This window comes from Myotis lucifugus, unplaced genomic scaffold, assembly GCF_000147115.1.
Source record: "Myotis lucifugus unplaced genomic scaffold, Myoluc2.0 scaffold_0, whole genome shotgun sequence".
Taxonomy (NCBI): Eukaryota; Metazoa; Chordata; class Mammalia; order Chiroptera; family Vespertilionidae; genus Myotis; species Myotis lucifugus.
In genome coordinates this window covers 34,352,565-34,368,365 of record NW_005871048.1, presented here as the reverse complement: position 1 = coordinate 34,368,365, position 15,801 = coordinate 34,352,565, and the positions used below count along the sequence as shown (strand labels likewise).

At 37.0% G+C, this 15,801-nt stretch overlaps 1 protein-coding gene across 6 annotated transcripts in view; it reads left to right on the top strand.

The window, feature by feature from the left end:
• The window catches only part of ATG10 (autophagy related 10), a 182,258-nt gene that overhangs the window by 122,735 nt on the left and 43,722 nt on the right, over positions 1 to 15,801 (top strand). For all 6 annotated transcript variants that reach the window (XM_023750229.1, XM_023750204.1, XM_023750212.1 and 3 more), the window contains one exon: positions 8,215 to 8,312. In XM_023750229.1, the coding sequence (XP_023605997.1) occupies positions 8,215 to 8,312 (98 nt within the window). The remainder of the gene's footprint in view (positions 1 to 8,214; positions 8,313 to 15,801) is intronic.

Below are 15,801 nucleotides of genomic sequence, written 5' to 3'. Positions count from 1 at the left end.
TTGCAAGAGACTATACTTTCGCTTTCCTGGATTAATGTCTGTTTGTGGTACTGGAAGAAACATTTATTTGCTTACTCTTGGAAAAATCAGCCCTGTTTGAAAAATCTATTAAAACATACATGACTGCCTACTGTGTGCATAGCACAAAAACTCATTAGCCTATTTTAAAAATATGCTGAAAAAAATCACTGCACAGCTTGAAACTAGTTTACTGGTTTTCTCCTCCTTTAAAGTCATAGCGTTATTCGAGTTCATGTACTAGGTGTTATGCTGAGAAAGTGGAGACTGCATTCTCCTTGGGTTGGTGGTGGAATAGGGGTAGTCAAGATGCAGCTACAGGCATAAGAGGTCCATGTTCCGGGAGTAAGGAGGTATGAACAGAGCCAGAAATCCAAAATGCTGAGTGCTGGGGTGTCAGACCAACAAGCTGGATCAAAACCTCGGGATACTTTGAATAGGACTGAAAGTAGAATGTCTTCTGCTTTAGAACCAGCAGCAGACGCAGTGTTATGTACCTTTTGGTGTGGTCCTCAGAGTCCTGATGAATAGTGGTATCTTAGAATTGATGTCTGGGGTGTCCTGTGAACCTAATGTTCTCTTGGGACATTTTCTGATTTCTCAAGAAGGGCTTGTATGTACTTCTGCCAGGTTAAGTGTTTAATTTAATTTAAATGAGAAGTTACAGCATCGTGCATTATTATAGGTTTCTTAACACAGTGTATGGACAGTTTCAAGTGACTCAAAATTATTCCTCTTCGTGTTGTATGCTGGGCATTTTTCTCATAAAAATCTATCTATATAAAAGGCTAATATGCTAAGTGTCCTTCCCACCTTCTGACTGGTTGCTATGATGCGCATTGACCACCAAGGGGCAGCCGCTCAATGCAGGAGCTGCCCTGAAGCACACTTACCATTTATAGAGAAACAGCAGCGTGGACCTGGCCAACAAAGCAACACTTGGCTTCTCTCAAGAGGGACACAGGCCCCGCCACCACCCCAGAGCGACACCCAACTAAATTGTAGCCGACACTGTCAATGCTCCATGGCCAGCCCTTAACAGTCGCTGTGGCTACCGGGTAATGACATCACATAGCAAAGCCTGGCTTCCTCTCCCTAGTGACGACTAGCCTCCTTGCAGTTTCTTCAGCCCAGGAACACAACTTGCTTTATAGCCAGGTGCAAACATTTTATACTTTAACAAAATGTCTGTGAAGTGTTTTCCTGTGCCTCATCTCATTTGATCCTCACAGAAGTCCTGGAGTACGTAGATAAGAATCAGACTCAGTGGAATCCTATTTTCTTTTCATTAGCTGGAAAATGGAGATTTAGAAAGCTTAGAAACTTGGCCTGACTGAAAAAAAGTAAAAAATGGTGGAACTTGAAAATGACTTCAGGTTTTCTCACTACGCAGAATATAGTCAAACACTGCTGCAGTCGCCATTAAATATTTTATCCTTTGTTCTCCCTGCGTGATCTACAATAATAATCTGCTTCATGTTGATATTTACTGCTGTGTTGCTGACAATTACCTGAAAGAGAAGTTGGGGTGCTTCACTGGGCTGGAAAAAATTTAGCTAAATCAAAAAGCAGGTCTAATTAAGCAAGTTTATTCTATACATATAAAAGGCCTGCTAAGTTGACGCGCACATATGTGATACATATAAAGCTCTCGCTGGCGCCAATCGCACTTGTGTGTTTCCATCTGTCATTGTTGATCGTGAATTTGGTTGACACTTCTATTATAGAGAAAGGGCGAATAGCGATATTAAAATGTTTCCTCTAAGTAATTTCCTTTCAATGTGCACGAATTCATGCACTGGGCCACTAGTAGATTATAACATTCATAAACTTCATCATGTGATTTAAAGACAACTTACATTTATTTTCTACTCAAAACTACTAAGCAAATATTTAACATTTTAAAAATTGGGGCTGATAATTTGGAATGTAGATTATTAATAGGCAAGAGTTTTAAACCATTTATTAGGACAATATTAGTTAGGTATATTTGGTGGCAAATAATTGAACCCAACTATGATAAGCAGAAAAGGACTTATTGGAAGGTTAGATCATAGAGTCAACTGAAGACATTAAGAATGACAAGATGAGGAAATGCCTCTGTTGGGCTTTAGTGGTGCAGAATGGGGCTCTGTCTTCCATTTATTTTGGAATTTCTCTCCCAAATTGGAAGTATGTTTGAATACTGAAAATCAAATATCCATAGTATTTTCATCTACTTAATACCATGGGTTTTTGTATAAGTATGAAGTTCTTAAATATAATCTTGAAACACTTAACTAATGAATTTCTCATCATGATTGTCGAGTCTTTATTATTAGTAGTAATTGTGCTAATTACTCTAGATTATTCATCTATCCATTCACTGGAAAATGTTTATGCACAAGGCATGAAGCAGTTTTTGGAATGCAGGGATGAGTAAAGGAAATCAGAGATGGATGATGCCCTCACAGAGCTTTCAGTCTAGCAAGGGAAAAAAGCCAGGTCTGAAATTCACTGTAACAAGAAGAATATGCACAAGAGAGCTAAAAATTGCCACCAGGCAGAGAGTAGATTGGTGTTTGCCAGAGGCTGGAGGATAGGGAAAATGGGGAAATGTTGGTCAAAGGGTATACATTTTCAGCCCTAAGATGAGTAAGTTCTGGGGATGTAATGTACAGCATAGTGAATAGTTAATAATACTGTATTGTATACATGAAAGTTATTAAGAGAGTAGATTTTTTTAAAAGTTCTCACTACACACACACCAGAAAAAGGTAACTATGTGAGGTAATGAATGTATTAACTAACGTTATTGAGGCAATCATTTCCCAGTACTTATGTATATGAAATCATCATGTTGTATACCTTAAACTTCCACAATGTTATATGTTCATTCTATCTCAGTAAAGCTGGATTTAAAATAAATTGCCACCAAGGCTCAAAGGGCAGAGATGACCTTGAGCTGGAGTAGTCAAGAGCGGCCATGGCTGCTGGACTTGGGATTTGTCCATGCGGTGATGGAAAAGACAGGCCAGGCCCAGTGAGAAAACCAGGAGAGGCAGAATTCTAGAGACTCCTAGGTCAGGCAGTGTGGGTGAAGACAACCAGTTACAACAGCAACAAGGTCAAAGATACAACTCACGTGTGTGTATCCCTTTATGGTTTACAAAGAGCTCTTGGGTTCAAAGACATACATTATAATGGCGAAAGTGCAGGGTCTGGAGCTGGAAAGCCTTGGTTCTGATTCCTGGCTCTGCTACTTACTAACTCTATGACCTTGGGGGGACATATTGAACTTTGTTTCCTTTCTTTCATCATCTGAAATTCACTGTAATAAGAAGAATATGTTAAGGACCACAAGAGAGGTAAAAACTGCCCCCAATTTGAGATAACAGTAATAAGACCAACTTCATAGAGTTTTGAGGGTTGTGAGCTAATACATAAAATGAGGCTTGACACATAGTACCTTTCAACAGTGCTGGCTGAGTTATCTATCTTGATCCTCACATAACCTTGTAAGGTAGGAACTGTTATTATCCCATGCCCAGGTGTAAAAATTGAGTGCTCAGAAAAGTTCAATGATGCATTCAAGGGTACATGGAAAACTAAGGAGTTGAGGCTCAAACTCTATGCCCCCCCACACACATTTTTTTTTTTACTGCATGATGCTGTCATTCATATAACAACTAAAACTTAAGGAACATAAGTCAATTAATTGATGCCATACATAAGTAAAAAGAATCTATATTTGAGGAATTTTTTATTCATATTTCCTAAGATTAAGAGAGATACAAAATGCTAAACAATGTATGTAGGGATAAATAAAAATTGCAGAATTAGCCAGCACAGTAGCTGATATGAATGCACATGAACAATTAACACTCATTTCATATCACAATGTAATTTTCTCACTGAAGCAAAAATGAATTTTCCCCTTTGGTGGAGCATCATCGCTGTCTTACTGTGGAGTATGACATGAATTTTTATATTCTTCAAACACTCTTGGAGACAATATACTGAATAATGGCATATTTCATTGTGAAAAACCCACTCTTTTTATTTCTAGTGACCACATTCAGGACATTATTCTTAAACTTACTCTAAATAATTTATACTTTCTGTAATCTTCATTTCAGGAGTTATGAGCTTTAGTGAAACCACGCACAATAAGATAAAGGTTACTTCAGCGTGCTTGTACTGGAGTTAGGTAGTGCTAGTGAAATATTTCACATTGTTATTTGGTTCATGAAAACTAATAACCTTGAGAAATTTAATTTAGAAAGCTGCACATTTTGAGTAATATATAGATTACTTGACATGTAGGTTATTATTCAATCGAGAGATTTTATATGAAAATGTTAAATTAAATGCTACTGGCAGTTGCTAAAGATTGTACTTTTTAATTATTCCATTTTTCATCCAATGTCTCTTCTTGTTTTGTCATTGACATTTTAGGTTGTTGACAGAACATTCCTTTAACTCAAATGTGTAGTATCATTTCAGGTGATAGAGACACATAGTAGGCACGCAGTAAATGCTTATTGTGAAATAAATGACCTTAATTTACCGTGCTCACTTTGTGGGCTACTTCTGAAATTGTTTTGGCTTCTGTTTCACTTTTTCAAGAATGCAAGGGATTATACTGAGCTTCTCAGCCTCAGTGTGATTAATGAGATTTCTAAGCATGTTCAAATTGGTGCTATCGAATATCTAGGGTCTGAAACTAGAGAGTTGTTGCTTGAGTATGCTTATGTCTCCTCTGACTGAGGCCAGACAGAAAAAATAGACTCTCTTAACAGGGCTTAAAGTTTCTGATTGAAGATACTTTGAACTGAACATGAAGGCATATGATGTGTTACATGAGCTTAAGCAAGTACTTGTTTATGCCCACATTTTAACTTAAGCTAAAGGTTTGTATATAGACAGAATAGATACAATATTACATCATTCTTAAAATGTCTGCCATATTTAAGCTCTATTTTGTGAAGTGGTTCTTTATATGTTTGACTAACTCGGTGCAATGATTTCATTGGGATTTCTGAAAGCTCCATTTTGTTTTTGGAATAATTAGCCACAATCATATTTGAATATATTTTAGGTGTCAGTATGGCATGGATGAAGATATTGCTGATTAGGTAAAAAAAATTAGTTGGTGTATAAAAGACGGCAAAACTAACTCTTGTATGTCTTTGATCATGAAGGTGTGAGCTATGACTAAGCAAACAAATGATGAAGCCTCAGGAAAGGAATCTACATTATCCTCTTTAAAATCATTTTTGTTGTATCTGTATGTGAGAGAGACAAAGCTATATTACCCAGATCTTCTACCATGTAAATGGTCAGCAGAAACTGGAGAGGTTGACACTCTTGTCAAGGTAGCTTACACAAGCACTCGTTGAACTACCATTAATACATGTGTTTTTAAATGGTTCTGTAAATGCTATAGAGAACAAAGTCACATCTATTCACAAAATACACTGTTCTCTTCATAGCAACTGGTAAGTAGCACTCTTATTAACATGCATATAGGAGTGTCATGCATTTTTTATGTTTTGTAATTATTAACTCCTGTGGTTGTTATTCTAAGTTGACCAGATCATTTTTTATTCCTGTATTCGAAGGTATTATATCTTTTTTACCCTAAATTTAGTGTTGTTTGAAAACTTATGGCACATCACCTCAATTCTAGCATCAAATCTGATGACAATATTCTATAACCTTTGTTTTGGGTCTCTCCATATTGTTGCTGTGCTGCTGACCAGTGCATTTGGATGGCTGTTCCTCACAGAGTATGCAGGGTTTTGACGGTGGGAATATCCAAACCACCTACTTCATCCTTTGATTGTTGACTAAAAAATATTTTCAGGAATAAAATTAAAATCATTATTGATTAGCAGATATTAAACCAGGATTCTTCTCCAGGTCTCCAAAGCCGTCCTCTGTCTTAGAGGAAATAAAGCTAAGGAAGGCATTCTTTCATTGGCCACTTACTCAGTGAATATTTATGAAGCATTCGCAATGTGCAAGAGGCTGAGAACACATGGCGGGACTGCAGTGGGAAAGGATAGATGCAGCCTCCGCCTTCAGAGGCAGCGTGGAGTAAGTAGCAGGGAGAGCATGGAGCTGTGAGTCCTGAGACTTGAACTCCAGCTCTAGTGCCGTCACATACTGGCTGCATCATTTTGGCAGATGCATATTTCCCAAGACCTTAGTTGCCTTATTTATAAAACTAGTAAGTGTACCAGCTCTAACATTCTATTATCTTGTAACTTGATTTCTTCTAACTTCGACATCTGAAAATTATTTTGAAAGCATGTCATCTTTTTATAATTTGATTATTTCATTTGCTATTTGACACTGAAGTACTTAAAATCCTATTCTCCTCTTATAACATAAACACACACACACACACACACACACACACATATTTTGAAGACGTGTAGTGCTTATCTTAAGGGCAAAGTTTGGCCCTACTCTGTAAATGTGTTCAGAAAACAATATAACACAGATACTGAAGGCAGCTTGTTTTTAACTTGTAGCTAAACATGACATTCAAATGTTAATTGGATGAATAAATCTTGTTCATTTTACAGACATGGAAATGTCAATGGAATAAAACTATTTATCACACGATAATGGTCTCCTGCCGCCAGATAAATGCCAAGATGAAGATACTTATTGAAAATGTATCAAAATATTCTATTGCTATTTATTGAAAATAAAGGTTGAGGAAAAGTTCAACTTTTCAGGTCAAACATGAGAAATGCTCTGCCTGTGGTATTAGTGTATTACTATATCAACCACAATGTGCGCAGTATAGAAACATAGGAAAATTCTAAGAAATAATGGTCTCTAAAGGACTCTTTCAGCTTTGAGCATTACTGAAATAGTGCAATGGGGGCTGGGAGGAGACACCTAATATTTATTTAGCTCTTATTAGGTATCTAACATAGTCCTGAATGTGTTCGCTGACGTGAGCCGCATGAGAACAAGATTTTAAAATAATTACCATCCTCATTTGCAGCCACATAGAGAAGAAATGCAAACACCAGGATTCAAATTCAGCCCAGGCTCCAAATCTTTCTCCTAACCTCCACATCTCCAGTTATACCCTATAAGTCTGAATACAATGCCTTTAGTTTAGTTTTGTTTTTTAGTAGATTATCCCCCCAAGTTTTGTTGCATTTGGTAACCAAGTATTTCTTTGTGTCTAATAACTTACTATACTGATGACTTGAAATGATATTGACCACTTGTCTAAGAAACACAGCACACTCGTAAGCCTTGAGGACTTGATAGCTCTGGATGGGTCAAGTAGCACTAGGTTCTAGCAGTCAGGCCACCTTCTTTCTAGCAGAGTGTGCTTAGAAGTCCTTAGGTTCACTCCCTGCTTCCTTTTCTGAACCTAGATGTCTATTTTTCCATTTTACTTATCTTCTGCCATGTGGTCTTCATAAAACACATTATTTGAGTGGTTAAGAATATAGGTGAATAAGTGAAGTCGTTTAAACAAACAAAGAAAAGGGGAATTATTGTTCACTAAAGCTTTTACTCATCTCAGGTCCCTTCACCCCTAACAGCCCCTTTCTCCACCTGCACACACACTGGGTGCTTACGGCCCCCTCCTCTGGACGGTCAGAGGACTGCAGTTTTCCTCTAGCAGTGACCTCCGAGCATTTTAGTTACTGATACACTATCCATACACTTGTCATAGTTTCCCTAGCAGGAAGGCAGGCTCCTTAGTAGGAGAAACTGTGTGTTTTCCTTCTCTCTATTCCCTGTGGTATCCAACAGAGTGATTTGAACATTACAGATCCTCGGTCAGTGAGAGTGAAAGAAGCATGTGTGTTGTCTCTGATTTTAAGGACGACAGGAAGTATTAAGACGTCAGAGGTATCCGTAGTGCACCCTTCTGACTATCGGAGTCTGTCTATCTGATCCTTTGCCTATGCTTGTATCTATTAGTTCTCTCTAAAACACATTTGGATTCAGATTCATAAAGGCACTGAATGAGCAGATACTTTAACTGCTAGATAATTACAAAGGAGAGAGATGTGAATAGTTAAGTTTCCTTCAGGAAGATGATGGTCATTCATATAGCACTCTTTTGATTTTTTAAAAAGTCATAATATTCTTCTGATAGTTTTAGATAGACACCAAGCACCACTGTCACACGGATTACTAACTGTGGGTCTTCCCCATGCTCTTCTGCAGATGGGAGACCCTTGTCTCTGAAGGACATATGGGAAGGAGTCCACGAGTGCTACAAGACGCGGCTGCAGCAGGGCCCCTGGGACACCATTACCCAACAGGTTAGAGAGTATTCTCATGTTATTATACGTGATGCTTTCTCTCTGCTCACCTTTTTACCTAGTTCTCTCTTCCCTATTCTTTTTCCTATCTCACTCTTCTACCTACTTACAAGCTTCAAGTCTAAGACAGTTTCCTTAAAAATAACAAACCTTCCCAGACCCAGTCTTAGTTTAGCCTCCCTGTTATCAACTCTCATAAAAATTTGTAATTTTTTTCATAGTGCTTATCACATTTTAAATTATATGTTTGGATATTTCAAAAAAATAATGTCCATCTTTCACGCTATATGGTGTGCTGTCATGTGGGCAGATCATGTCTGTTTACTCTTCACTGTACACCAGCACCAGCACAGTCCTTAAAATATAGTAGCTGCTCAATAAAAATGTATTAAGAAAACGAGAATAGAAACTGAATTGACATATACACTAAAAAATATATGATTTAGCTGGTGTCACGTCTGATGTTCAAAGTTTTACTCATAGGAGTATTTGCAAAAAATTAACTTTTGATTAATAATAGCTTTGCAATAGTGATCTAAAAAGCAGATAAAATAGATCTGCAAAAGTACATATAAAAAGTAGATTTGCAAAAGTAGATAAAATAGATGTCAATCATTTCTGTCGTTATAGCTGCCTTGCTAAAATCAGCAGTTAATTATTTTAGAAATTTAAAAATACTCATCACCTTGCATCCAATCATAGTCTCCTTAAATATAATTTTTTCTTATATCAAAATCTTATTTTTCCAAGGCTCTGTTAAGCTTAATCAAAGCTTCCTTTAAAAATGACTTTATCAACCATTAACATTTTTATGCCCTCTTATGTGTTTGATCATAATAATGATAGTTTACCTCCCAATCAACATAAGAATCCTTAGCATTTTATAAGTAGCATTTGACAATGATTACGAATGGCCATTTTTTAGATTTTAATTGAGGACAAAACTAGATTTAAGTATATGTATCTTTCACACTGCCCCTCAAATTAATTTTTTTCCTTTCTCTTCCCACTTTGACCCTCCTAGATCAAGCCCTGTAGCCTCACCTGAAACAATTAGTAAAGCTTCCCACCCCTGGTCTTCTGCTCCTTTCCTCCCTGCCCTGTACCGTTAGTCACATCTCCTTAAGCACGGCTGCTTTTCTCTTCCCGGTGGGCAGACCTGCAGTAGATTCCCAAGGGCCTATGGCATGTGGGCTAAATGCCTCCGCTGGCCTGCAGGGGCTGCCACTCCCTGGCACTGACCTGCCCTTTCAAGCTTATCTTCTCCTTCCCTCCACACACTCTCAGCTCCTGCCAAACCCAGCCATTCATTTCCCTGAACCCATCTTGTGCAGTTTGTTCCTGGAATTCTTCCCAGGTTTAATACTCTCCCTGTTGCCTTTGTTCTGTCTGTATATAGTCCCTTCTCTTGTTCTTCCCCATGTTCCTTTCTCTGAAACCCTCTCAGCTCACAGGAATGCACCCCCCTCCCCCGAAATCCTAGTTTTGTAGAACAAGTATGGGATGGTTGCTATGATAAAAGGGTAATAAGATATAGAAGCAAATCAGCCATAAAGATTTTTGGCAAGAACATTTTATTTTTTGCAGAATATTTTAGATTGACCTTCAAGTATGTCAAGGTGAGGAGTGCTAAGAGTTTCAACTAACAATGTCTTTGTCATTGACCACAAGCCATTCAAAAATGTGTACTGTAATACCAGAATCCAGAGGGCCAGAAAATGTTTGGTTGGAAGAATGAAGAAAGATGGCAAAGGGATAGACGAAGAGAGCATCCAAAACTATATGTGTTTAACTTGACTGCTTTTTTTCTCAGCTCCTTCTCAGATATGTTTTCCATCATGTCCCTCAGCCCAATTGTTAGCCTTTTCCTTTTTTTTCTCTAGCAGCTCTGTTATTAATCTCCTCACTGCAAGCCTATAGCCCAATTCCTGGTGGTCTATGTCATTTTGGGGTTTTAATTCCACACGTCTCTGTTCTGACTCATGTCATATGAATAAGATTTTGAACTCAACTCTGTTTTCTTAGTTTCCTAATATGATGTTACAAATAGATTTCATTCTGTTATTTCATTCCATTAAAAGAATTCCTAAGTTACTAAACCAACCGAATGAACCAATCTGTACCTTACTTATTCTTAATGGAATTGATTAATATATTTCAGTTTATAGGCATTTAAGTGTCATATAGATAGTCTGTTAGTGGAATTTTTTTTTTCTCCATAGCCGATCATAGTAAGCATTACTATTCCTAACACCAAGTGTGGGCCCACTTAGTAGGAGGGATATTTGATGTAACCAAACTACAACACAACTATAGCATTTAGATGTTCCTTTGGAATTTGTCTTATTGTGATTGATTTGTGGACAGCTCTCCTACTTTTGATAACAAACTTTATTTAAGCTTTAGAATTGCTTATCATGGTGCCTGTCAGGCACTAAAGACCTAGCAAGAGACACTCATTTGTTGCCGTTGCACTACTTGGCATTTGAAAGTCATCATGAATATTTCCTTGGGAGGTCTTGGCTTCTAGTCCCAGATTAGCTAATGGGTTGGTATTTATGTACCTTTCTTTGCTTGAGATCTTTGAGAGGATTGGTCTTCATTTTTGGAAGGCCTGTGTGAAGAAAAAATAGTGGGATGAAGGGGAGGGTATGATACAGCCTGAGGGGAGAATGAGCTAATACAGGGTGGGGCAAAAGTAGGTTTTACAGTTGTTCATATGGAAAATAATGCAACAATTAATAAATAATAATAAACTCTGTGTTTCAGGTACTCACAACTGTAGACCTACTTTTGATCCACCTTGTATTGATGGCACCAAATAGTAGGTTCCATTTTGCAGAATTATACTAAAAAATCCTTAGCTTGCACACTGAACATGATAATAATATCCTGTCCTCTAGAGTGGCTTAAAAACAAAAGCAGCCTTCACATAATATAAAATGCATTTCAGTTCATTTTCAGGCTTGATTGTGCTTTTATAGTTTGTTGCTCTTCATCTTTGGTAATCACACTACTGTTCTCTCAGCATTTGTCTTGATGATAAGGACCTGCTCATGTCAGACACGAACTCTCTCTTTTGAAGACAAGCCACTCATGAATCTCATACATTTGATTATGGTGATTACTTACCTGCTTTTGTCCAACATTACAGACTACCTATTACCTCAACCCTGCAGTCTAATAAAAACTTATTTTTTTAAGAACTTCTGAAAAAGAGTTAACAGATGCCCAGGTTGGATCTGCCTAAATTGGTAGAGTGAATATGACAACAGTGATCACTGGGAGGTGTGGGCTCTGTGTTTTAGGGAAAGAGCTCCTGTGATCTTGGGTGTATAGTGATCAGATAAGTAATTTTCTCTTATGTTCTCTTTTTATAAATATGTACCAAGGTAGAGATGATAGTATAGTGTACTTACAAACTCGTGGCTTGGCTTATTTTTTGGGGGGGGGCATATTTCATCTAATGTGGAATTTTTTTGGAAGCAAATATTAGATATCACATTATCTCGCCCATAAATATTTAAGGAAATATTTGTTAAAGGTAAGGGCTCTACACAAACGTTTATAGCAGCTTTATTCACATAGCCCATGGAAACTGCCCAGATGTCCCTGATAGGGTGGATGGTTAAACAAACTGTTATATATCTTAACCATGGAATATTACTCAGCAATGCAAAGGAATCAACTCTTGCCCTCGTCGGTTTGACTCAGTGGATAGAGCGTCCGCCTGCAGACTGAAGGGTCCCAGTTTTGATTCCAGTCGAGGGCAGGTACCTCGGTTGCTCAATCCCCTGCCCTGGTCAGGGTGCTGAGACAACCAGTTGATGTGTCTCTCTCACATTGATGTTCCTCTCTCTCTTTCTCCCTTCCACTCTCTCTAAAAATCAATGGAAAAATATCCTCAGGTGAGGATTAACAACAACAAAAAAAACACACACCCACAAAGGAACCCACTTTTGATACACTCAACAACCTAGCTGAATGTCCAGGTAATTATGCTGAGTGTAAAAAGCCAATCCCAAAGGTTGCATATGATTCCATTTATCTAACATTTTTGAAATGACAGAACTATAGATTGGAGAACAGATTTGTGGTTGCCAGGGTGGGAGGGAAGTGGGTATGACTAGCAAAGGCAACATGAGGGAAGTGTTCTGTATCTGACTGAATCAATGTCATTATCTTGGCTGTGATATTGTACTATAGTTACCATTGGGGAAACAGGGTAAAGGGTATGAGGGATTTCTTTGTATCATTTCTTCCAACTGCATGTGAATCTACTGTTATCTCAATATAAAAAGTTTAATTTTTTAAAGAAAGGTAAGGAAACTATTATCACAACTAAATGTTAAAAATTTTAATATCTTTAAGTAGCAATTGGTGTTTACATTTTCCTAAATGTTTTATTCCTTTTTACACTTTCTTTGATGAGGATCCAAATAAGCTTTACACATTAAAACGATTAACATCTCATAAGACATTTTGAATCTAAGATTCCCATTACTCCCTCTCTTTTTTTCCTTACTTTTTTTTTTTTTTTTTTAGAAACACAATTATTTGTCCTAGAGTATTTGCAGACTGGATTTTTTTTCTAATTGTATCTCTCGGTGGTGTTTAATGTTTCTCCCTATATTTTGTATAAACTATAGTTAGATCTTGAGGCTTGACCAGGTTCAGGTTTGGCTTTTTGGGCAAGAATATTTCCTAGGTTCTGGATGCTTCCAACAGGAGGCACATGAAGCCCAGTTATTGTTTTTTCTTTGTGATGTTAGCAGCCGTTGATTATTATTACCTAGATTCATTAATTCATTAGGGGTTGCAGAGTGGTGATGTTCTAATTCTATCACTCATTATTTATTGGCTAGACTACTTCTATAATGGCTTAGTTACCTGATGTAGGTTTTGTATACAAAAGGCAGGATAAATGCTTGATTCTTTCTCTTTATATTCTAGCTTTCAAGATAATAGTTGGTTCTCTAGCATCCTCCAAAGGTGATCAAGAACTTTTTAAATATAACTTTATGAGTTCATGGATATAAATATTTTATCTATTTCAATTCATTGTAGTGGTTCTCTTTATTGATGCTTGATTTACCTTATCTTTGGCCAGTGAAAGTCTCTTTAACTTATCTCCTGAGCTATTTTGATACAAGCCAGGTAGCTTTCTGGCTTCTTGCTTTTTGGTGTGACAGTTTGTTGCACATTCCTGCCCAGACTTGGGGGTCAGCCATTTTCCAGGAGGCTTGCTTCCTCTAAGAGCCTTTATCTAGGTGCTGGAGCCAGACAGAGTGGATTAGACTCAGACCACCACTTACAAGCTGCCCGGCTTTGGACAAATGATGGAGACTCTCTTATTTTTTCATTAAACATAATGGTGGCATCTACAGAGAGTTGGTGGGAAGACTAAGAAAAGAGAATCATATATAAAATTAAATGTGTGCCATATCTCCTTTCAAAGATATTCTTTTTAATACCTGAACTGTGCACTTTAAATTTAGAAACCAAAACACTGTTTTCTCATTCCACATACCCAGGGAAGGTTGTCTAAATACAAGTAAGTGAATGGCATCAGGTGGATAAAAGTGGAAAGGAACTCATTGATTATATTTTTGTCATATGATCCTGTACAAGTACCTTGAGAGAACGGGGTTAAATATTTGTAGCCAGTGGAATAGAAGGAGCCTGTGTAGTACACAGTTTGCATATACCAAGTACTACTGATTCCCTTTTGTAGAATGCATGATGTCTAAAACTTAGAAAATAGGGTAATAAATCACGTTCAGTGAGTCTTCATTATATTTCCATGATAAATCTCTCAGGGTGAAAACTCAGAACACCACAAAAAGCAGAGCTCTTTAGGTACCTTAGGTGAGTAGATTGCTTTTGACTCTCACTGATACAGGAAGTCACTGGTTAAGGATGCTTAAATAATGAAGCTTGATATGTTGCCTGGTGATTTATAATGATGGCTGATAACCTGATGATTTAATTGTGCTTCCTCTGGTAATAATCTTCAGTGCTCAAGTGAAGTTCCAGTGATTGGCTTTCTTCTGAACTCGGTCTCCCTGGAGTCTTTTGGCATCTCTTTTATACAACATCCGATCACTGACGTTTAACTGTTCCTATTTTAAATAATACAAATCAATTAAAACACACAGCTGTTTAACAAAACTTCAAGGTGTTGGTATAGGTCTCGGTGGGTATTTCCTGATGGCTCATAATGACATCAATTTAGTGCACCTGGTAGGATCTGTGTGAACTGGAAGTGGCTTAATTCTTAAATGACGAGAAAATTAAGACGCTTTATGGATTGCTGCTGCTGCTTCAGAATCGCTGCCAGTGCCATTGCTGGCCCTTTCCTGGTGGGGCTTTATTTAAACGGGATTGCAGACCTCATGTGATTGTTTTCTCTGTAATTTGCTGCTAGTTTGTTGATTCCGAGTTTCTAGGTATTCATTCTGGACATTAATAAATCACTTCATGGGGAGGTTTATAAATATAAATGTATCTGTGTATCCCATGTATAAATATGTACTATATATACACAGTAAATGTGTATCATCTTACACACTTTTATAAAAAACCTTCCAATGTTTTAATAGTACTCAGGGATTCCTCCACACTTTCTGTCTTAAGAGAATGAAATATGGTTTCGTTGTTGTATCTCACTTTCTTTGGTATCTTAGGATAATACTGTCAGTGCTATTTTTCTCTGTTTTGGGTAGTAATTATTTTTAGATTGTCAGTCTGCACATGCATTGTGACTTTTCATATTTATTAAATACTGATACTGAGGCTACCTTACATCATTAAAGTACTTCACTTTCCATTTTCATTTTTTAAAAATCAATTCAGAAACGTCTCCTGTCTCTTACACTCCATTGTGCTTTTCTTATTTCACATTTTTATAAATTTTGTTTGTTCTTCAGACTTTCCTTGCATTAAGAAATATATGAAACTTCTTTCTCATTATCTCTAATTAATTTTTCTCAAAAATGTTTTGGCTTTATACCCTGGAATGTTTTTGGAAAGTCTTAACTTCATACTAAATGCTATTTAGGCTTTGGTATAATATTACTCTCTTATCCAGCTTTTGCTTTCTAAAGTTTTCTGACCACTCACCACAAATTAAGTGTTCAAATTAATCTAAATAAGCAGGAGGGTGATTTATTATTTAAGACCCTTGTCTTATTAAATTAATTTCTAAGATGTTTTGTTTTATTCCATTTTAATGAGAATTCAAGATTCATATTAAACAAGAAATGTATTTCTTATAACTAACCAGATTATACTGGTGTGTTTGGGTTTTACTTCTTTAAATTGAAGCTTAGTTCAGGAGTCAATAAAAACAAGAGGCTGGTTAATCTTCTGTTATATGTATATATGATTGAGCAGAATATTTGCTTAGTTTTTTGCCATCAAAGTTATACACATGCCTTGAATTTATACAAAAGCTTTCTTTAAAGAATTTCCCAGCATTTCATTGATT